Below are 16,804 nucleotides of genomic sequence, written 5' to 3'. Positions count from 1 at the left end.
CTCGCCCCATTCCCAGACCAGAATGTTGCTCCTTTTTTTTTGTGCTTCCCTTGTCATGGGTCATAACGTCCATCATAGTTCTTATTTTTCGTCTCCATGGAAGTTCCATAAGCTCCACTATTTTACCTCCACATCTACCACAAACTCTTAGCACAAATATGCTAAAATAAGAATAGCTAGACAGTGAATAACTGTAGGGTAACTGCAGTCCTAGGAAAGAGATCCCTGTGATAGGAAGTCTAAGTAAGAAGTTTTTATTAAAGAGTTAAACATACGCTGGACGTGAGGGCAACAGGATTTTCAAAGGCACGTGATTAATGGTGCCCTACACTGGACCTTGTTTGTACATGCAGGGGAAACAAACTAAAGAAGCTCTCAAATCTTGGTCATGTGCAGCCAGATCTGGGACAAGGCGAGACCTCCGTCTCCCCAGGGGGCGCTGTACAGAATCGCCCACGGTACCGCGGTGCAAGCACTAGGACTCATTTCCGCCCGGGAAGCATTTCCGCCCTGCCGGGCTCGAGCGTTCCGTGACGTATTTCCAGTTAGCTGAGCTGAGCACTAGTGGCCTGGAAGGAAGTTGCGTCCACTCTGAGGACGGAAAACCGGTGCAGTGGCAGCGAGGTGAAGGCGTTTCTCCGGCATCATGTCTCACCTGCCAATGAAACTTCTGCGCAAGAAGATCGAGAAGCGGAACCTCAAATTGCGGCAGCGAAACCTAAAGTTACAAAGTGAGCTGAGTGGTGGCGGAGGAGGGCCCCGTGCGGCGGGGCCGGCGGCGCTGGGTGGGAAGTCCCCGCGGCTCCTGGATGCGCCGCAGTTTCCCGGGGCACGTGGGATCGCGGTTCGCTAGCAGGCAACCTGGGGCAGCATCCTGTCGGGTCCGCGCCACTCTCCACCAGCCGGGTGGCCCAGGACCGCTTCTGACCCTTCTGAGCATCAGTTCCTCCCTTCAGAGTTAGAAAAGGAGGCCGCTGGGTTGACTTCTTGGCTTTTGCACTTCACCTTAACCCATTTTGACTCTCAGCAGCTTCAGGCTCCACTTCGTCCCCCTTCTCTCCCATTCCAGTCAGACACGTGAACTAACTTTCTACGCATCTTTTCCATCTTCTATTTAATTTCTGTAATCCCAAAACAATTTTTAGATTTTGCTCTCTTAATAGAACTTACCTGATACCATCACCAACCTGCTGGCTTTTCACTCCTTATTATCGGCTCAGAAAGTGTCTTCTGCACATGTGAAAATTTGCCTCTCCTGCCATTTTTTATTCTTGTCGCTCCCAACTTGAGGCTCAAAGAGCTTCTATATATGTGTGTACTGCCCTATGACTTAATTAGGGTTTGAAGTTTATATTCCTGACAGTGGGCCACAGATAATGAAGTCATTGTGTTATCCATTTGGATTCCATATTAGGTATAAATCCCCCCTATCCACACACACCAGGGGTGGTTTTCAATAGACATTGATTGATTGAAAGAAATTCTGGAGTGAGCAGAATTGAGCAGGGAAACTTTTGTAAAGACATCCTTGGGTATTTGTACATAATATATATTGGGACAAAGAGTGATTTCATTAAGTGAAATTTCAATTTACTAAAGTCTAGGAGAGTTAGTGTTGAGTGTTGTAAAATTATGAGACATGGTACTTGTGTGAATATTAAATGCCTTTTTCAGTGTAACAATGAGTTATATTTGTCAGATACTTTCAGTGTATATTTTGTAACTGCCATTGTCTGTGCCCATCATATTTAACCTCCTTGAAGTTTTCCTTTCCCAACTCCTTAAAGAGGGGTCTTTTGAAGTTAAGAAATCATTGTAACTTTGTGTTTTCCAGCAGAATGTCTACTTTTCCTAAAGTAGAACACCAACTTTATGTTCATTTTAACAATGAACATACAAGAAGTAGCTAAATAATTTGAGTCTCCGAAACCTTGGAATTTTTTATGTGAAAATGTTTACACATAAGCCCCCCTTCCTTCTGTTCTGTTTTTAAACAGGGGCCTCAGATGTGAACCTATCAGAAACTCAAAATGGTGATGTGCCTGAAGAAACAATGAAAGTCAGAAAAGTTAAAAAATCCCTGAAGCGTTCTGTAACTGTGGGCTTGTCAGAAGTGCAAAATGTAGATATGTCTGAAGAAAACGTGGAAAATATAAAAGTTAAAAAATCCCTGAAGCATTCTGTGAATGTGGACCTGTCAGAAGCACAAAATGGAGATAAGTCTGAAGAAATAGTGGAAAATATAAATGTTAAAGAATCCCCCCAGTCTACCATATTAACCAATGGAGAAGCAAAAACACAGTCTCCCAGTTCAGAAACAAAAAAGAAAAAGAAGAAGAAAAAGAGAAAAATGGCAAATGATGCTGGGCCTGGTAGGTACTTTGTTCTTTGAACTTCAGCCATCTTATTCAAATAGTTTCTCATAGTCATCCCACCTTCCTTCTGTTGTTGCTATTGTGTGACATGTAAGAATTCCCCTGTGCTCCTCAGCATATCAGAGACTAGCTTTGTAGCTGAAGGAAACATTATAATACTAGAGATATGTTTTAACTTTCATCAAAATATTCAGCAGTGTGTCATGTTACATTCTTTAACCTTGAAGAAAGCCGCATACCTAGATAAGAACTTATTTAGAATTATAACAGTGTGCTTTTTGTGGGGGTTTTTTGTTTGTTTGGTTGGTTTGGGGCAGTTGTCTGAACTTTTTGTGATAAATAGAACATACTATGGTGAGTTATTAAAACTAAAGAAATCTGGGCTCGTGGTAAGGTCTCTCTCCCCTGGCCTTTCTGTGTCAAGGGTTTTCACATTAATGATTCTATTGATTTTTCTCATTTTTGGCCCCATATTTTCCTTTTTCTTACCATAAAGTCTTCTCCTTTTAAAAAGAGTCTTAATTGCAAATTGTATAAAATAGCATTTAGGAAAAGTTTTGAACAAAGAGAATGTTAATTTCCAAATGAGTAACATAGACAAGATAATGATGAGGGAGGGGAGAGGAAAGATGATGATTGCATGTAATAAACTCAAGCATTTTAATGAGATGTGGACGTGTAGAGATTTCCAGGCAGGATAGAACAGGGGTTGTCAAACTATCTGGCTTTCCACCAATTTTTTAAGTAAAACTACTAGATCTCCACATTGCCCATTTGTTTACATTGCTTTTATTTCAACAGAGACCATATGGCCTGCAAAGCCCAAAATATCTATTAGCCCTTTATAGAAAGTTTGCCAGCCCTGCAGTTAGAAAATCATGAGTGTATCTTGTCTGAAGATAAGGTTTCTTTTAGGAAGGAGCTTTCTAAAAGAACTTTCCTAAAGTATGACTGTTTTCTTGTTGTCTACAAACTAATAAATTTCCGGATGACGAGAAATTGCTTGATAAATAGGGAAAACTGAAGCTTAGGAATTAGTTTTTATGTAAAGTGATTTCAGTCCTAATGTAAAATTATTAATGGCTTCAAGAGTCTTCTGAATATTCTCAAGGAAGTAACATTTCTAATCTAAATCATATTATTGGAATTTTTAACCTATGGGTAAACTTTAAAGAACCGTTCTGCAGAAAACATGGAGAGCAGCTGGTGATGTCCATGACTTTTGACCTTTGCTTACAGAGTTGACCAGTTCCCAGAAGAATTTCAGTAAGGTACATGGAAAGAGGCCAGTGCTGGGCTACAGAGCCCAAAGTTTTGGGTTACGTCTTTTCTGTTCAAACTAGCATCAATGGGTGCCATAAATTTCTATTAAAAGCCCAACATCGTAATAAACCCAGTTGAGCCAGAAGGGATGTTTTAAGAGAGTTATGGGAAGTGTGACTGGAAACGCATTTTGGGACCATGTTATGCAAGTTGTGAATGTAAAGCCTCCTTCACCTCTTGAAACCTAGCATCAGTCTAGTTCTTGTCACCCAGTTAAGTAAATCATTGCCTTTGCTTTATAGTCCATCTCTAGGAAAATGATATCTTCTGTTTTTTCTGTTCATCTTTCAAATTAAAGTGGCTATTACAGAAAATGAATGGTAAATGGCATGAGGGGCATATAAGCACTTGTAAGGAGTTTTTAGAAATTACATTCACCACATATGCTCTTTTTTTACCCAGTGAGGTGTGTGAAAATTGTAACTAGTATCTTTATATTATTTAAGTCAACTCATAAGAAGTTTTTAAATGAGATGCTATAGTTCATTTAGAAGCCTAAAATAGGGGGTTGGTGTAGCTTAGTGGTAGAGTGCTTTCCCAGCATGTGTGAAGAATTGGGTTCAGTACTAAGCACCACATAAAAATAAATAAACATTTAAAAAGAATCCTAAAATTATAGTTTCATTGGAAAATCTTATGTACCCTGAACTTTTAAATGACATCTCTTTTTGTGAAAAGGAGATATTCTGACAATATCAAATATGTTAGGCTTTGGAAAATATTCCTCTTTGCATCACAAGTCATTTGTTTATCTCATTTGATATTTTTGTTTTAAGAAAAAAAATTGTTTTCTCTTTTAAAACCAAAGATACAAAAAAAATAAAAGTTGAAGAAGGCTCTGAAGCTCCTGAAGAAACAGAAAACAGTGTGGAAAAGTCAGCTGGTGAGGAAGAGGACAGTGAAGTACCCAGCCTGCCCCTGGGACTAACAGGTAATTTGCAGGAAATTTTCCAGATACACCTTCTCAAAAATGTGTGTCTGGCCAGACATGGTAGTGCACACCTAGAGGCTGAAGCAGAAGAAGCACAAGTTCAAGGCCAGTCTCAGCAGTTTAACAAAGGCTCTAAGCAACTTAACAAGACTCTATCTAAAATAATAAATAAAAAGGGGCTGAGGATGTGACTTAGTTGTAATGAGCCCCTGAGTTCAATCCCTGGTACCAAAAAAAAAAAGTAGGTTATGGGATTGAAGGTTCAGTTGTGGCTTTTAGTTTAGCTGGAAAAAAGTAACTGAGAAATTCTTTATGTATCTTTCTGCTGCAGTTTTTCCTCTTTATCTTCTATCTCATGGTGCCATAGTACTTTTGTTCCTTCCTTTGTTCTTTTCTCTGTTCCTAACATATTTTTGTACATGTGCAGCTTCTGGGATCCTATGTTTTGTTGATTTATCTTTTATAATAAAGTCAAGAATTTAGATTAGAATTCACGGCTCTTAACCAGAATTATCTAGAAACTACATGAGCTATTTTTGGCTGGGGCTTTTTTATTAAGAGGTTAAGATCCAACCCTAGACATGCTTGATCAGTTATAAAGGTTGGCTGGTGGTGTAGCTCAGTAGTAGATTACTTCCTAGCATGTACAAAGTCCAGGGTTCAATCTCTGGCACATTAAAAAAAAAAAGGATGTGCTAGTTATGGCAGTAATTTTCAACAAGAAATAGGTAGAGTTCTCAACCCTACCAGATGGAGTTACTAAAGCTATCCTGGTTTGCCCAGAAATTTCCCAGATTTAGCACTGAAAGTTCTGTATCACAGGAAATCTCCTGTCCCAGGTATACCAGGAAGAGCAGTCACCCTGTTCCTAGGAGATGTTCTTGGTTGTCAGATCTAGGAGAAGTCTGTGTAGAGCGTAGAAGTCAGGGATGCTGTGTAACTTTATAATAAATAGGCTAGCCTCCCAAAGAGTTATTCTGTTTGAGGATGTGGCTCAGTGATTTAGCACCAACCTAGTATGAATGAGGCCCTGGATTCAGTCCTCAGCACTGAAAAGAAAGAGAATTATATAGCACATAATGTCAGTTCAGCTGTTCCTTGGATGGGACTGTATCCCAATGAACTTACTTCAGGTTGAAATTCTAAATCAAAAATGCATTTAATATACCCAACATCATCACTTCACCCACATTACACATGCTCTGAACTTTTCACGTTATTAGTTCAGATGTTACTTTGATAAAACTGTATCGTATCCCAGTAAACTTACTTTAAGTTGAAAACGTAAATCAAATATACATGTAATACACTTAACTTTATCACTTAGCCTACATTAAACATGCTCTGAACTCTTCTTACAAACCCTGTCTTGTAATTTATCTCATGTAATTTATGAAATACCTGAGAGTGAAAACTAGAATAGCTGTAAAGATGTGCTTTTACATTGTTATAAAGGTGAAAAATTGTAAGTTGAGTCATCTGTCATAAGTTAGGGATCATCAGAAGTGCCAAGGCTGAGAATCCCTGATTTATACTTGCGCAAGGCAGAGTGGGGAACTCCCCAGCATGTGTCTGATGCCACCCCTGCTAAGAACCACCACACCACTTGATATGTGGGGTCATTCTAAATCAGACTTATTAAATATTTCATTTCTTTCTGGACTCTCACCCTCACCACTATCTTGGCATTTCCATTTCATGTAAGTACCGTAATTCTTCCTCTCTGCCCCTTACTGCAGTGTGGAATTAGATTTTAAAGCACACAGCCATCATCAGTGGAGAAACTTAAAAATATATTTAGGACTTTTTTCCTTGTATTATCACATAGGAATGATTGAAGTTGAATTTTTTTTTTTCTATAAAAAGATCTAAATAAAACTTTAGGCAACTATAAATGACAATATTAACTTTTAAAGAAATAAGTTTGCTAGTGATAAATTGTCTTCTGCTTAGGAGCTTTTGAGGATACTTCATTTGCTTCTCTAACTAATCTTGTCAATGAAAACACTCTGAAGGCAATAAAAGAAATGGGCTTCACGAACATGACTGAAATTCAACATAAAAGTATTAGGCCACTTCTGGAAGGCAGGTATGATAACATTGATGCTTGGACATTAGTGTCTATTTTTAGGACTGTAAGATTGTAAATATGAGTATGTTTTGTTGATTTTGATGTATCCAACTTGTACTGAAACCTTTAAGTTACTTGCTAATTACTTGAAGAAAGATATTTATTTCTGTTCTATAACAGTTCGTATTTCTGAGCTAAGTATATAACCAAGATGGTTGATTCACCAATAGGGAAGGCAGGAACTGGGTCTGTCTTCATGGTTGAGCTTAGTACCTAAAATGTGTGCTTAGTATGTGTTGGGTATTCAGTGAATATTTTTTTAATGAGTAGATTGAATATCTTCCTCTTTTCCTTTTTAATATTTAGGGATCTTTTAGCAGCAGCAAAAACGGGCAGTGGTAAAACCCTCGCGTTTCTCATCCCTGTGATTGAACTCATTGTTAAGTTAAAGTTCATGCCCAGGAATGGTAAGCTTTTGATCAGTTTCTGGCATTATTGCACTAAAAGTTTGCTATGGGTTTTAGAGACTCGTGGTAACTTCAAAGTCTTGCTTTTTTTGCTTTTTAGGAACAGGAGCTCTTATACTCTCCCCTACTAGAGAACTGGCCATGCAGACTTTTGGTGTTCTTAAGGAGCTGATGACTCACCACGTTCACACATATGGGTTGATCATGGGTGGCAGTAACAGATCTGCTGAAGCACAGAAACTTGCTAATGGGATCAACATCATTGTGGCAACACCAGGCCGGCTCCTGGACCACATGCAGGTAGAGCACTGTTACGTAGTGCCTCTTATTATCTTGTATGAAACATACATTTGACAACTGACAGTTTTTCTTTTCCTTTTTATTAGAATACCCCAGGGTTTATGTATAAAAACCTACAGTGTCTGGTTATTGATGAGGCCGATCGTATCTTGGATGTTGGATTTGAAGAAGAATTAAAGCAAATTATTAAACTTCTGCCAAGTAAGTAGGTTGCATCTACATGTGACTTGCATAATAGCAATCAAAGATTAATTAATTAATACATTAATTAATAATTGATGCAATAATTTTCCTATGGGAGCAACCATTGCTGAACAACCATATTGTATTAGTATCAGAATTTTATTGTGGCTGTATGATGTACTTGTGCCAATCATTCTTAGAGGTAATTTGGAATGCATGCATCAAGCTTTGTTTTTGTTGTTGTCGTTTAGTTGTCGTTTATTTTATTCATTTATTTATATGTGGTGCTGAGAATTGAACCCAGTGCCTCACACATGCTAGGCAAGTGCTCTTCCACCGAGCCATAACCCCAGCCCCATGCATCAAGCTTATTACTGATTCATATAATAATTTTGCTGTTTCAGAAGTTATAAGGCAAGTTATACAGTGTCAACATAAGTCTCATACCCTCCCCTACCATCTTATGTCTTCTTACTTTGTCTGATGTCTTCCAGGTAACCATAGTCTTGTTGCCTTCTGTATTATATTTGATGTGTACTTACTTTGGTTGTAGTCTTGCAACATCTTATGTAAACTGTTTATATCCATAATACAACCATGATCCCATTTATTATATGATTTATGTGTTAATAAATCATACAAAGCATCGTCAAAATATGCTCTTGGCATAATAAGCAGTACCTATTTAAAATTCATAATGTTTTATACTCTTGCCATGTTTATTCTTGGAAACTCACTGTAATCAAAATGATGAACATATCTTTCACTCTCAAGTTTCCTTATGCCTCTTTGCAAGATGCCTTATGCCTTATGACTCTGTCCCTTTCCTCCTCACACATGTAACTTCTCACAGTGGTGACTGACAGTTTTATGAAGCAATTACAGAGATGCCCTGAAAGACTTGAGTTATCTCGCATGTGTCTATTTCAGCACGCAGACAGACGATGCTCTTTTCTGCCACACAAACTCGAAAAGTGGAAGACCTGGCAAGGATTTCTTTGAAAAAGGAACCATTGTATGTTGGTGTTGATGATGATAAAGCTAATGCAACAGTGGATGGTCTTGAGCAGGTACTTTTTAAAATAAATAACCTAATACTTCAAGGATCTTATTTGGTATTTCCTTGTATGTAGGATGTAGAAAAGCATCCAGAAAGCAAATGGATTAATGAGCTTTTAATTTAAATATAGTGATATTGTGTATTTGACCCTTCTGGTATAAAATACCCTGAACTCTTAATAAGGAAATACTGGCTCTGGGATGTATAGCTGTAAAGATGGAGAAGCGGTGACATGAAAGTGGAAACTTTAAGGTTGAGATTTTTGTGAATAAAATATTCCTTGTAATTAGATGTGGCTTAAAAACCTTTGCTTTGGTTGGTTTTGTTTTAAAATGTTTTCAGAAAGGCGGGGTAGCATATATGCTTTTTTCTCAGTGCTCACAATCAGTATTGGCTCATGATGCTGGAAGTTCACTTGGTTAATTTGTATCTTTATCTGAACCTCATGTAGGGATATGTTGTTTGTCCCTCTGAAAAGAGATTCCTTCTGCTCTTCACCTTCCTTAAGAAGAACCGAAAAAAGAAACTCATGGTCTTCTTTTCGTCTTGTAAATCTGTAAAATACCACTATGAGTTGCTGAACTACATCGATTTACCTGTCTTGGCCATTCATGTAAGTGACTGTGATGGGCTTATTGAAAATTGATTAGACTTGCTGAGGATGTAGCTTAGTTATAGAGCACTTGCCTAGGGTGTGGGAGCCCTTGGGTTCCATCTGTAGCCCTGGAAAGGGGCAAAAAAAAGAATAGGTTACACTTAGGAAGTTCTATAGATTATGGGATTGGATGTATTGCTCTCTCCTTGAAACATAAGTTATAAGTAGTTGAAACATTCATAGGTGATTGGTCCTGTGTGGAGGGATCTCTGCTGGTGTGGAAGGGCATGGGCTACAAAGGAGTGAAGGACACGATCCTCCTCCTGTTGGGGAAATAGAACACAGTCCAGGGATGGCACTTGAAATAAAATAGAATGGCACCTCCAGTTTAGGGTTGCTGCATTTATGCTTCCCAGCAGCCACTCAGAATTCCAGCTCTGATGAATGTTTTTTGGTTTTTATCCATTCCAGGGAAAGCAGAAGCAAAATAAGCGTACCACCACATTCTTCCAGTTCTGCAATGCAGATTCAGGGATATTGTTGTGTACAGATGTGGCAGCAAGAGGGTTGGATATTCCTGAAGTTGACTGGATTGTTCAGTATGACCCTCCAGATGACCCCAAGGTAACTGAGTCTTTGGGGTGTCTTCAGAATGGCTCTATGAGGAGTACATTTATTCTCCATGTTCCCAAGAAGCACCTCATTCATATTTATAAGGGTTAGCCCTACTGTACTGACACTGCAATACTTCTCTAGTATTAATAAATGGTTAGGGCTTTGTGGGTCCCAAAGAGAATTTGAGAGGCATTTGTGGTCATAAATTAGGAACAGTAGATCCTTGGAGTAATGTTAAGAACAGAAGACCTAAAGGAAGTAACATAATTGAAAAATGTGGCCACGTGGTAACAGACACACGTGGAAGTCAGTGCCTTAACACAGCTTTTTTTCTCTACCCAAGGAATATATTCATCGTGTGGGTAGAACAGCCAGAGGGCTGAATGGAAGAGGGCACGCCTTGCTCATTTTGCGCCCAGAAGAATTGGGTTTTCTCCGTTATTTGAAGCAATCCAAGGTAAAGATCTTTGGTTAGGATAAAAAAATTTATGGGGTGGTGCGGGATGGATTTTAAATTGGGAACAGAGTCCTCTTGGTGGGGATTGTTAGCAAGTACATGCCCCCTCTAAATGTATCACAGAGATCTGAATCAGGGCAGAGCATGGTTAACTGCAGTTGTTCAGCAGGTTAAAAATAATAATATTTACATGCTTCTGACCCAGGAATTACAGACAGAAGGATCTACCACATGGCTCAGCCCTCTAACTGTGTTGTTCAGCTATGCCTTTTATGTCTGTTTCTCCTCTGCCATTCCCTGAAGCCCTATTTAAAACTCTTCCACCACTGTAGGCTCCCTCGCACCTGGTCATCGCTTTCCTACCTCCCTCCCTCCTGCAGTCTTCTCTACACCCCCTCATCTTGGTGTCTTTCCTTCTGGCCTCCTGTGAGGCAATGGAGATCCTCAGTCACTCCTATCTCTGCTGCCTCCTGCTTTCTGTCCCTTGTTCTCACCTCCTGGTCTTCGGTCTCCCTCATAGTTAGCACTTTACCACCAGAAGTCTCTCACTGTGAAGTATAATCTCAGCCCTCAACCCATTCTCTTATAACTGCCTCCAGGGTAGCTATTGCCTGCGGCCTTTCCTCCGTTTGCCTTATCTAGCCTCGTTCCATTCTACCAGAACAGAATCCATCAAAACCTTAAGTGGTAGTTGGGCGCAGTGGCACACACCTGTAATCCCAGCAACTTAGGAGGCTAAGGCAGGAAAGGGGCTGGGGATGTTGCTTAAATTAGTAGTTAGTGTCCCTGGGTTTAAACCCTTATACCAAAAAAAAAAAAAACTTAAGTGGCTTGTTTCTAGATGTTGTGGATGCATGTCGGATATTCTCTTCCATGACATCTGTCTCCCTGTCAGCCTGTCTGGCACAGTCTTGCCTGGTGACTTTCCTCCCCACTGAAACTTGGTGTAGTTCATGAAATTACCCTGTAGCCTTTGTACACTTTCTCTAGAAGCTCTTCTCCTGGTTTTCTGGAATGCTCTGGTTTCAGCTACTGCTGTCTTTTATGGGAAGCTTTCTGGTTTCCTGCCCTCTGTGTTCCCACAGCACAAGTGTTCATTTATCTGTCTCCTCCACAGGACTTCAAAGCAAGCTCTGTGAGGCCGGAGTGTAGAACTTGGGCACCTGTTTCCCCTCAGAACCTAGCACAGGTCTTGTGCTTTTTATTTGCTTATGATAAATGATAACAAATCCCTCTTGTGGAAGTATGTAGTCATTATGACCTCTGGTGTCACCGGGTCACAGAGCAAGATGGTATTAGAGCCCCTCTTCTTACATAGAAAGAAAGGGCTGATGGTCCTGCTAACTAAAAATTTCAGACCCTTCCAATAATCAGGATGATAGAGATCCCTAGAGAAAAGAACTTACTAGCTCATTATCTCCGTTCAATTCCTCACCTTCTCGATCTTTTAGGAAGAAAGAAATGAAGGCTCCTAGCATGGTTCGTGGAAACTCAGCAGAGTAAATGTGGAACTTTCCATTGACATGGAGAGACTGGAGAAAGCAGATTTTGCTACCTGTCCTGAGGGAATTCCACGGGGCATCCTTCTCTGTCTTCAGCTTATTAGCTACATTGAACCATGGCTGTCTGGTTCTATCACTTTCCTCACTGTTTATGGAACACTTTACACTTTCTTCATTCATCCAGAAATGTGAATATTGATCATTCTGGCTTAATAATTTTTGTACGTCTGTTGTTTTCTAGGTTCCATTAAACGAATTTGAATTTTCCTGGTCCAAAATTTCTGACATTCAATCTCAGGTATGCATCTCCTCCTCCCTTGTATTTCTGAGTAAACAGAAACCTTTATTGTGTTGTCCCTGTGCTCTGAGGCTGCCCTTTTGTAAGATGGGACCTGTTGTTAAGGTTTCCTGTTGTCCAGTTTCCCACTGCTGTGCTCTTGCTCCTCTCAGTCCACCCCTGAGAGCATTGTTCTCCCCACGGTAAGAATTTACATGTAATCCAAAAACCGGAGCAATGGTATTAGAACAAGTATCTTCTGAAGATGACTTTGTTCTAATAGTTGAGAACTGCTTTTTTTTATTTTATTAAAACCAGTGTTTTCTATTTCAGCTTGAAAAATTGATTGAAAAGAACTACTTTCTTCATAAGTCAGCCCAGGAAGCATACAAGTCCTACATTCGAGCATATGATTCTCATTCTCTGAAACAGATTTTTGATGTTAATAACTTAAATTTGCCTCAGGTTGCTTTGTCGTTTGGTTTCAAGGTGCCTCCTTTTGTTGATCTGAGTATCCTTTTTTTTAAAATTAAGTCATCCTGGAACTAAGGGGTAAAAACTTTACCAAGGGACATTGGACTCCACAGGGTTAGTATGTGCTCTGGCAACTGCCCAGAGGCTTGGGTGTTTGTCCTGGTCCGCATCTGCTTCTCTGTACTAGCAAAAGAGTGTAAAAGTACGGTTTATTGAACAGGGGTTAGCCATCAGGATGGGGGTCACGGGAACAAGGCAACTAGTGACTTAAGTGTTGGTAAGATAAAGGACTTTGAGTGACAGTGAGAGGTAGAAGTGCATTCCAGGAAGAAGCACAGAAGTAGAAGAGCAGACATTAGGTGGTTGTCCAGGTCAAAGTTTTAATCCTGTTAGAGCCATTGAATGGTCTTACACAAGGATGAGGCAAATTTGTAAAGGAAAAAAAAAGTGTTGCTCAAGATAAAACACAAAGGGAATAAGACCTCCAATTGATATTGCTGCATTTTATGACATGTGCTTTGTCCTCGCATTGCCATCAAAGAAACCAAGCCAGCTAAGGCAAGGCTTATTCTTTACTGTTAAGGCAGTAGTTCCTGGGGGACTAGATAGAAAACCCTATTGGGTTGCTGTCCCCGTTGTAGACACTGGGTAAATGTCTGCCTTAATGAGTACATGCTGAATTGGGACAGGAAAAGCAGCTTCCTCACCTGGCCACACATTCCTGAATCAGCTTTGAACAGAAGTGAAAGTCATTTTGTTGTGATACAGGTTACTTTTTAGTGTGTTCCTTTGTCCTCATAACTCCTTATCTCTTCTTGTTTTGAATTTCGTTGTGTGAAGTCATTAACTGTTACATTTTGTTTTAAAAATCATACCTGCTAATTTTAGTCCACAGGTACTTTGGTGACACCTAGTTTTCTGCAGATTTGTCCCAGAATGTCCATGTTTTCATTGTTGGGGGGTGATACAGTGCATGCTGGGTTCTCTCTCTGTAGGTGTTAGATTGCAGTTCATCACCTTTGTTGCTTGATTTCCTTAACATTTTCATCTGTAGATGTGAACAGCAGTGAGGGCAAGCGTAAAAAGAGAGGTGGTGGCGGTGGATTTGGCTACCAGAAAACCAAGAAAGTTGAGAAGTCCAAAATCTTCAAACATATTAGCAAGAAATCATCAGACAGCCGGCAGTTCTCTCACTAAAATGAACTTCCTTTCATCTTGAATAACTTTGCCCTGAAATTTTTTTCTTTCTCTTCCAAAAGGAATTTTTGTAGCCTTAGATTCTTTTTGATCTCTACTGTGATGAAATTATATTTTGATTTTAAATACCATACCAAAAAAATCAGATTATGTCATTGTTTTAATATTCTTGTACTTTATGATATGTAAAGATTTTATGGTATGATTGCTATAATAACTTGCTATAGAGAGGGATGTTAATACACTGGACAGGTGGTGTTAATGTGGAAAATAGTCTTGGTTTATTTTTTTAGTTTTGCTTCTGAAAATGTTGATGTATTTTTATCTAAAGAAACACTTTAGGTAAAAAAAAATCACTTTTATATATTCCCAGTTTTAAAATGATGAGCCTTTCTCCAGTTGTTTGTTTTTTTTAAAGAGTAAGAAATAAAGGTTATTTACCATTGTTACTTGAATAAAGTGCTCCTAAGCAATCTTCACATTATGGAGAGAGGGAGAGAATTAAAATTGTTGAACCTCACAGTAATAGAAATGTAATATTCTTTTCTTTCATTTGGTAACTTAGCTAAGACCTTTTTTAAGAATAAAGAATGGTGAGTCTAACTTCAATTTATTGTAAGGTGATTTAGAATTTAATAAGCCCTTCCAGCTCTTCAGAGTACTTAGAAGACAAGGCCAACTATCAGTAGACTCAAAACCAAGTCATGAGACAGTGCCCAGTGTACATTAATGTTAGTTTTTTTGTGAGGAAAAAATCTCCAGATCCATGAAAGATACATTTGTACTGAAAACTGAACATGAACCAAGGTCAGAAAAAATAGCAATCAGCTATTTAATCAGTTAGGATTTTTGTCACAGGAGTCCTTCATTTCTGGTGTTCTGTGTAGTACATAACTACAAAGTAGTTCTATTTTATAGCAATTCAAAACCAAAGTTGCTAGCAGCACTTTGCTGTTGTGCCAGTTAATATTCATAGTGTCATTAATGTAATTATGCAGAGAATATCAAGTGGAGAAGAAAAAGTTGGATCAAGGTTACAGTAGGAAAGGAAAGAACTATGTTCCACCTCTAGGCTTGGCTTCTGTCTCTTGAGTTTTGGACCTTGACTGCTGAGTGCCTGTCTTAGCTTCTTAGATTCCTAACTCCTACCATTTAATAACTATTTCACTCCTCAGTGCTATTTGTTTATTCATTTCAGAAATGATTATGTTTAAAAAATATATAAGCAAAGGAAAGAATATTTAATCAGTGGTCAGAAGTAATAATGTTGATATTTTGGCATGTAACATTCCAGGTTTTGTATGTGTTTATACATTTTAATTTTTTATCAAAAATGAGGTCATCCTCTACCTACTACTTGTTCAACCAGCTTGTTTCATAATGTGTTGTTTTCCTGTGTCATTAAATAATTCCCCCCTATTCTTGTAATTCATTTGTGGCAATGCTTTGTTAATCCTTGCTTGGTCCACCAGGATTTGGGTTCTTGGATTCCTGCTTGTCCCAGTCAGAGTCTCTTGATTCAGTGTCTAGTGCCCCTATTTGTCTTGCCTTTGTTAACCCCTAGTGTGAGTCAGCCTCCAAAGATTTTGTGAGAAAAGTAAACCTGTTACTATATAACTTGGTTTTAGGCATTTCAGAGTTCTACTGAGTACTAAATGCTATTCTGGTGGCAGGATGATCCAGGCTAGGGACATTTAGACAACCAGACTTGAGCAGCCTAGCCAGGATGCAGATGTGAGGGAGTCTGTTGCCAGATCATGCAAGGCCAGGGCAACACCATCCTTAGGGCTCATTAGCACAAGAAGTTTTTCTCAGGCTCTCAAGAGCACACCTGACAAATAGCATTAAGTGATGTCATGAAGGTTAGAAGGCAGCATGGGCAGGAAGCCAACTAGATCACTTACATGTAATTAGAAGCCCTGGGGTCTAATAGTCTGCAGTGATGGTTAATCATTGCTGTATCTAAAGTTTTTAGTTTGAGCAGTTTAATGTAAAGCTGGACTAAAGATATCCAAAAAATGGATCTTATTTTTCCATAAATTAATGTTTTTCATAAATTTAGTGCCTGGGTCAAATTCCAGCTATGCCACTTAGAACCTTCTTTGGACCTATTTCATGAGATAAACGAAAGTAATATTGCTTAATTCGTAAAAAAGGTAAGAAACGAATAAGGTAACTGGCATGGTGCTCTGTATATGTGAAATGTTTCTGCATCCTCTGTAAATAGCTTGCTACCAAACAGCAGGAGTAGCAAGGGCTAACCCAAGATCCTGAGCCCATGTGGGCTCTTTTGGAGTAGACAGGATTTCCAAACAGCAAACTCAGGCCTAGGGAAGTGGTCCAATTGCAACATCCCTCTAAGGAGGCTATGCAGTAGATGCTGTTTTAGCTTTTGCATCACTGTGACAAAAATACCTGACAAGAACCACTTAACAGAAGGAAGAGTTTATTTGGGGCTCATGGTTTTGAGTTTTCAATCTATAGACTCATTGCTCTGAGTCTAAGATGAGGCAGTACATTATGGTGAAAGGGAATTGCTCCCCTCATGGTGCCAAGGAAGCACAGAAAAGGTGAGAGCAGCCTCAGGGAAGATGCACCCTGCCAGGGCACACCCCAGGTACCACACCTTCCAGTTTCACCCACTCATACGTTTGGACTGATTAGTTTACAACACTCAATCTAATCATTTTGTCTCTGAGTTCCTGCATTGACGGGAGGTTTGGGGGGATACTTCACTTTTTTAGAACCATAACAAAAGTCATTTTCAAGGCTACTCTGATTTTACTGTTAGGTGGAGGCAACAACCATGTGCCTTTAAATACTCATGGCTCATCATGAATTAAAACTTGCGGAATTGGGATGTAGCTCAGTGGTAGAGTGCTTGCCTAGCGTGTGCCAGGCCGTGGGTTTGAGCTCTAGCCCTGCAAAATAAATGAATAAATCTGTTGGGTGTCAGAAACCACAGAAGATTCAGACA

General features: G+C 39.3%; 1 protein-coding gene across 1 annotated transcript; it reads left to right on the top strand.

The window, feature by feature from the left end:
- The first annotated feature begins 554 nt into the window (after positions 1 to 554).
- On the top strand, positions 555 to 15,259 carry Ddx18 (DEAD-box helicase 18). Its single transcript, XM_027954038.2, has 14 exons — positions 555 to 731; positions 1,998 to 2,372; positions 4,507 to 4,629; positions 6,583 to 6,718; positions 7,067 to 7,167; positions 7,268 to 7,467; positions 7,554 to 7,668; positions 8,581 to 8,720; positions 9,162 to 9,323; positions 9,777 to 9,929; positions 10,264 to 10,377; positions 12,121 to 12,177; positions 12,490 to 12,667; positions 13,685 to 15,259. The coding sequence occupies exons 1-14, from the start codon at positions 647 to 649 to the stop codon at positions 13,825 to 13,827; spliced, it is 2,082 nt and encodes a 693-aa protein (XP_027809839.2). The 5' UTR covers positions 555 to 646; the 3' UTR covers positions 13,828 to 15,259.
- Positions 15,260 to 16,804: the final 1,545 nt, after the last annotated feature.

The sequence above is a fragment of the Marmota flaviventris genome, chromosome 11, assembly GCF_047511675.1.
Source record: "Marmota flaviventris isolate mMarFla1 chromosome 11, mMarFla1.hap1, whole genome shotgun sequence".
NCBI lineage: Eukaryota > Metazoa > Chordata > Mammalia > Rodentia > Sciuridae > Marmota > Marmota flaviventris.
Note: the sequence above shows the minus strand (reverse complement) of the source record. Positions and strands in the feature narration are given on the sequence as shown.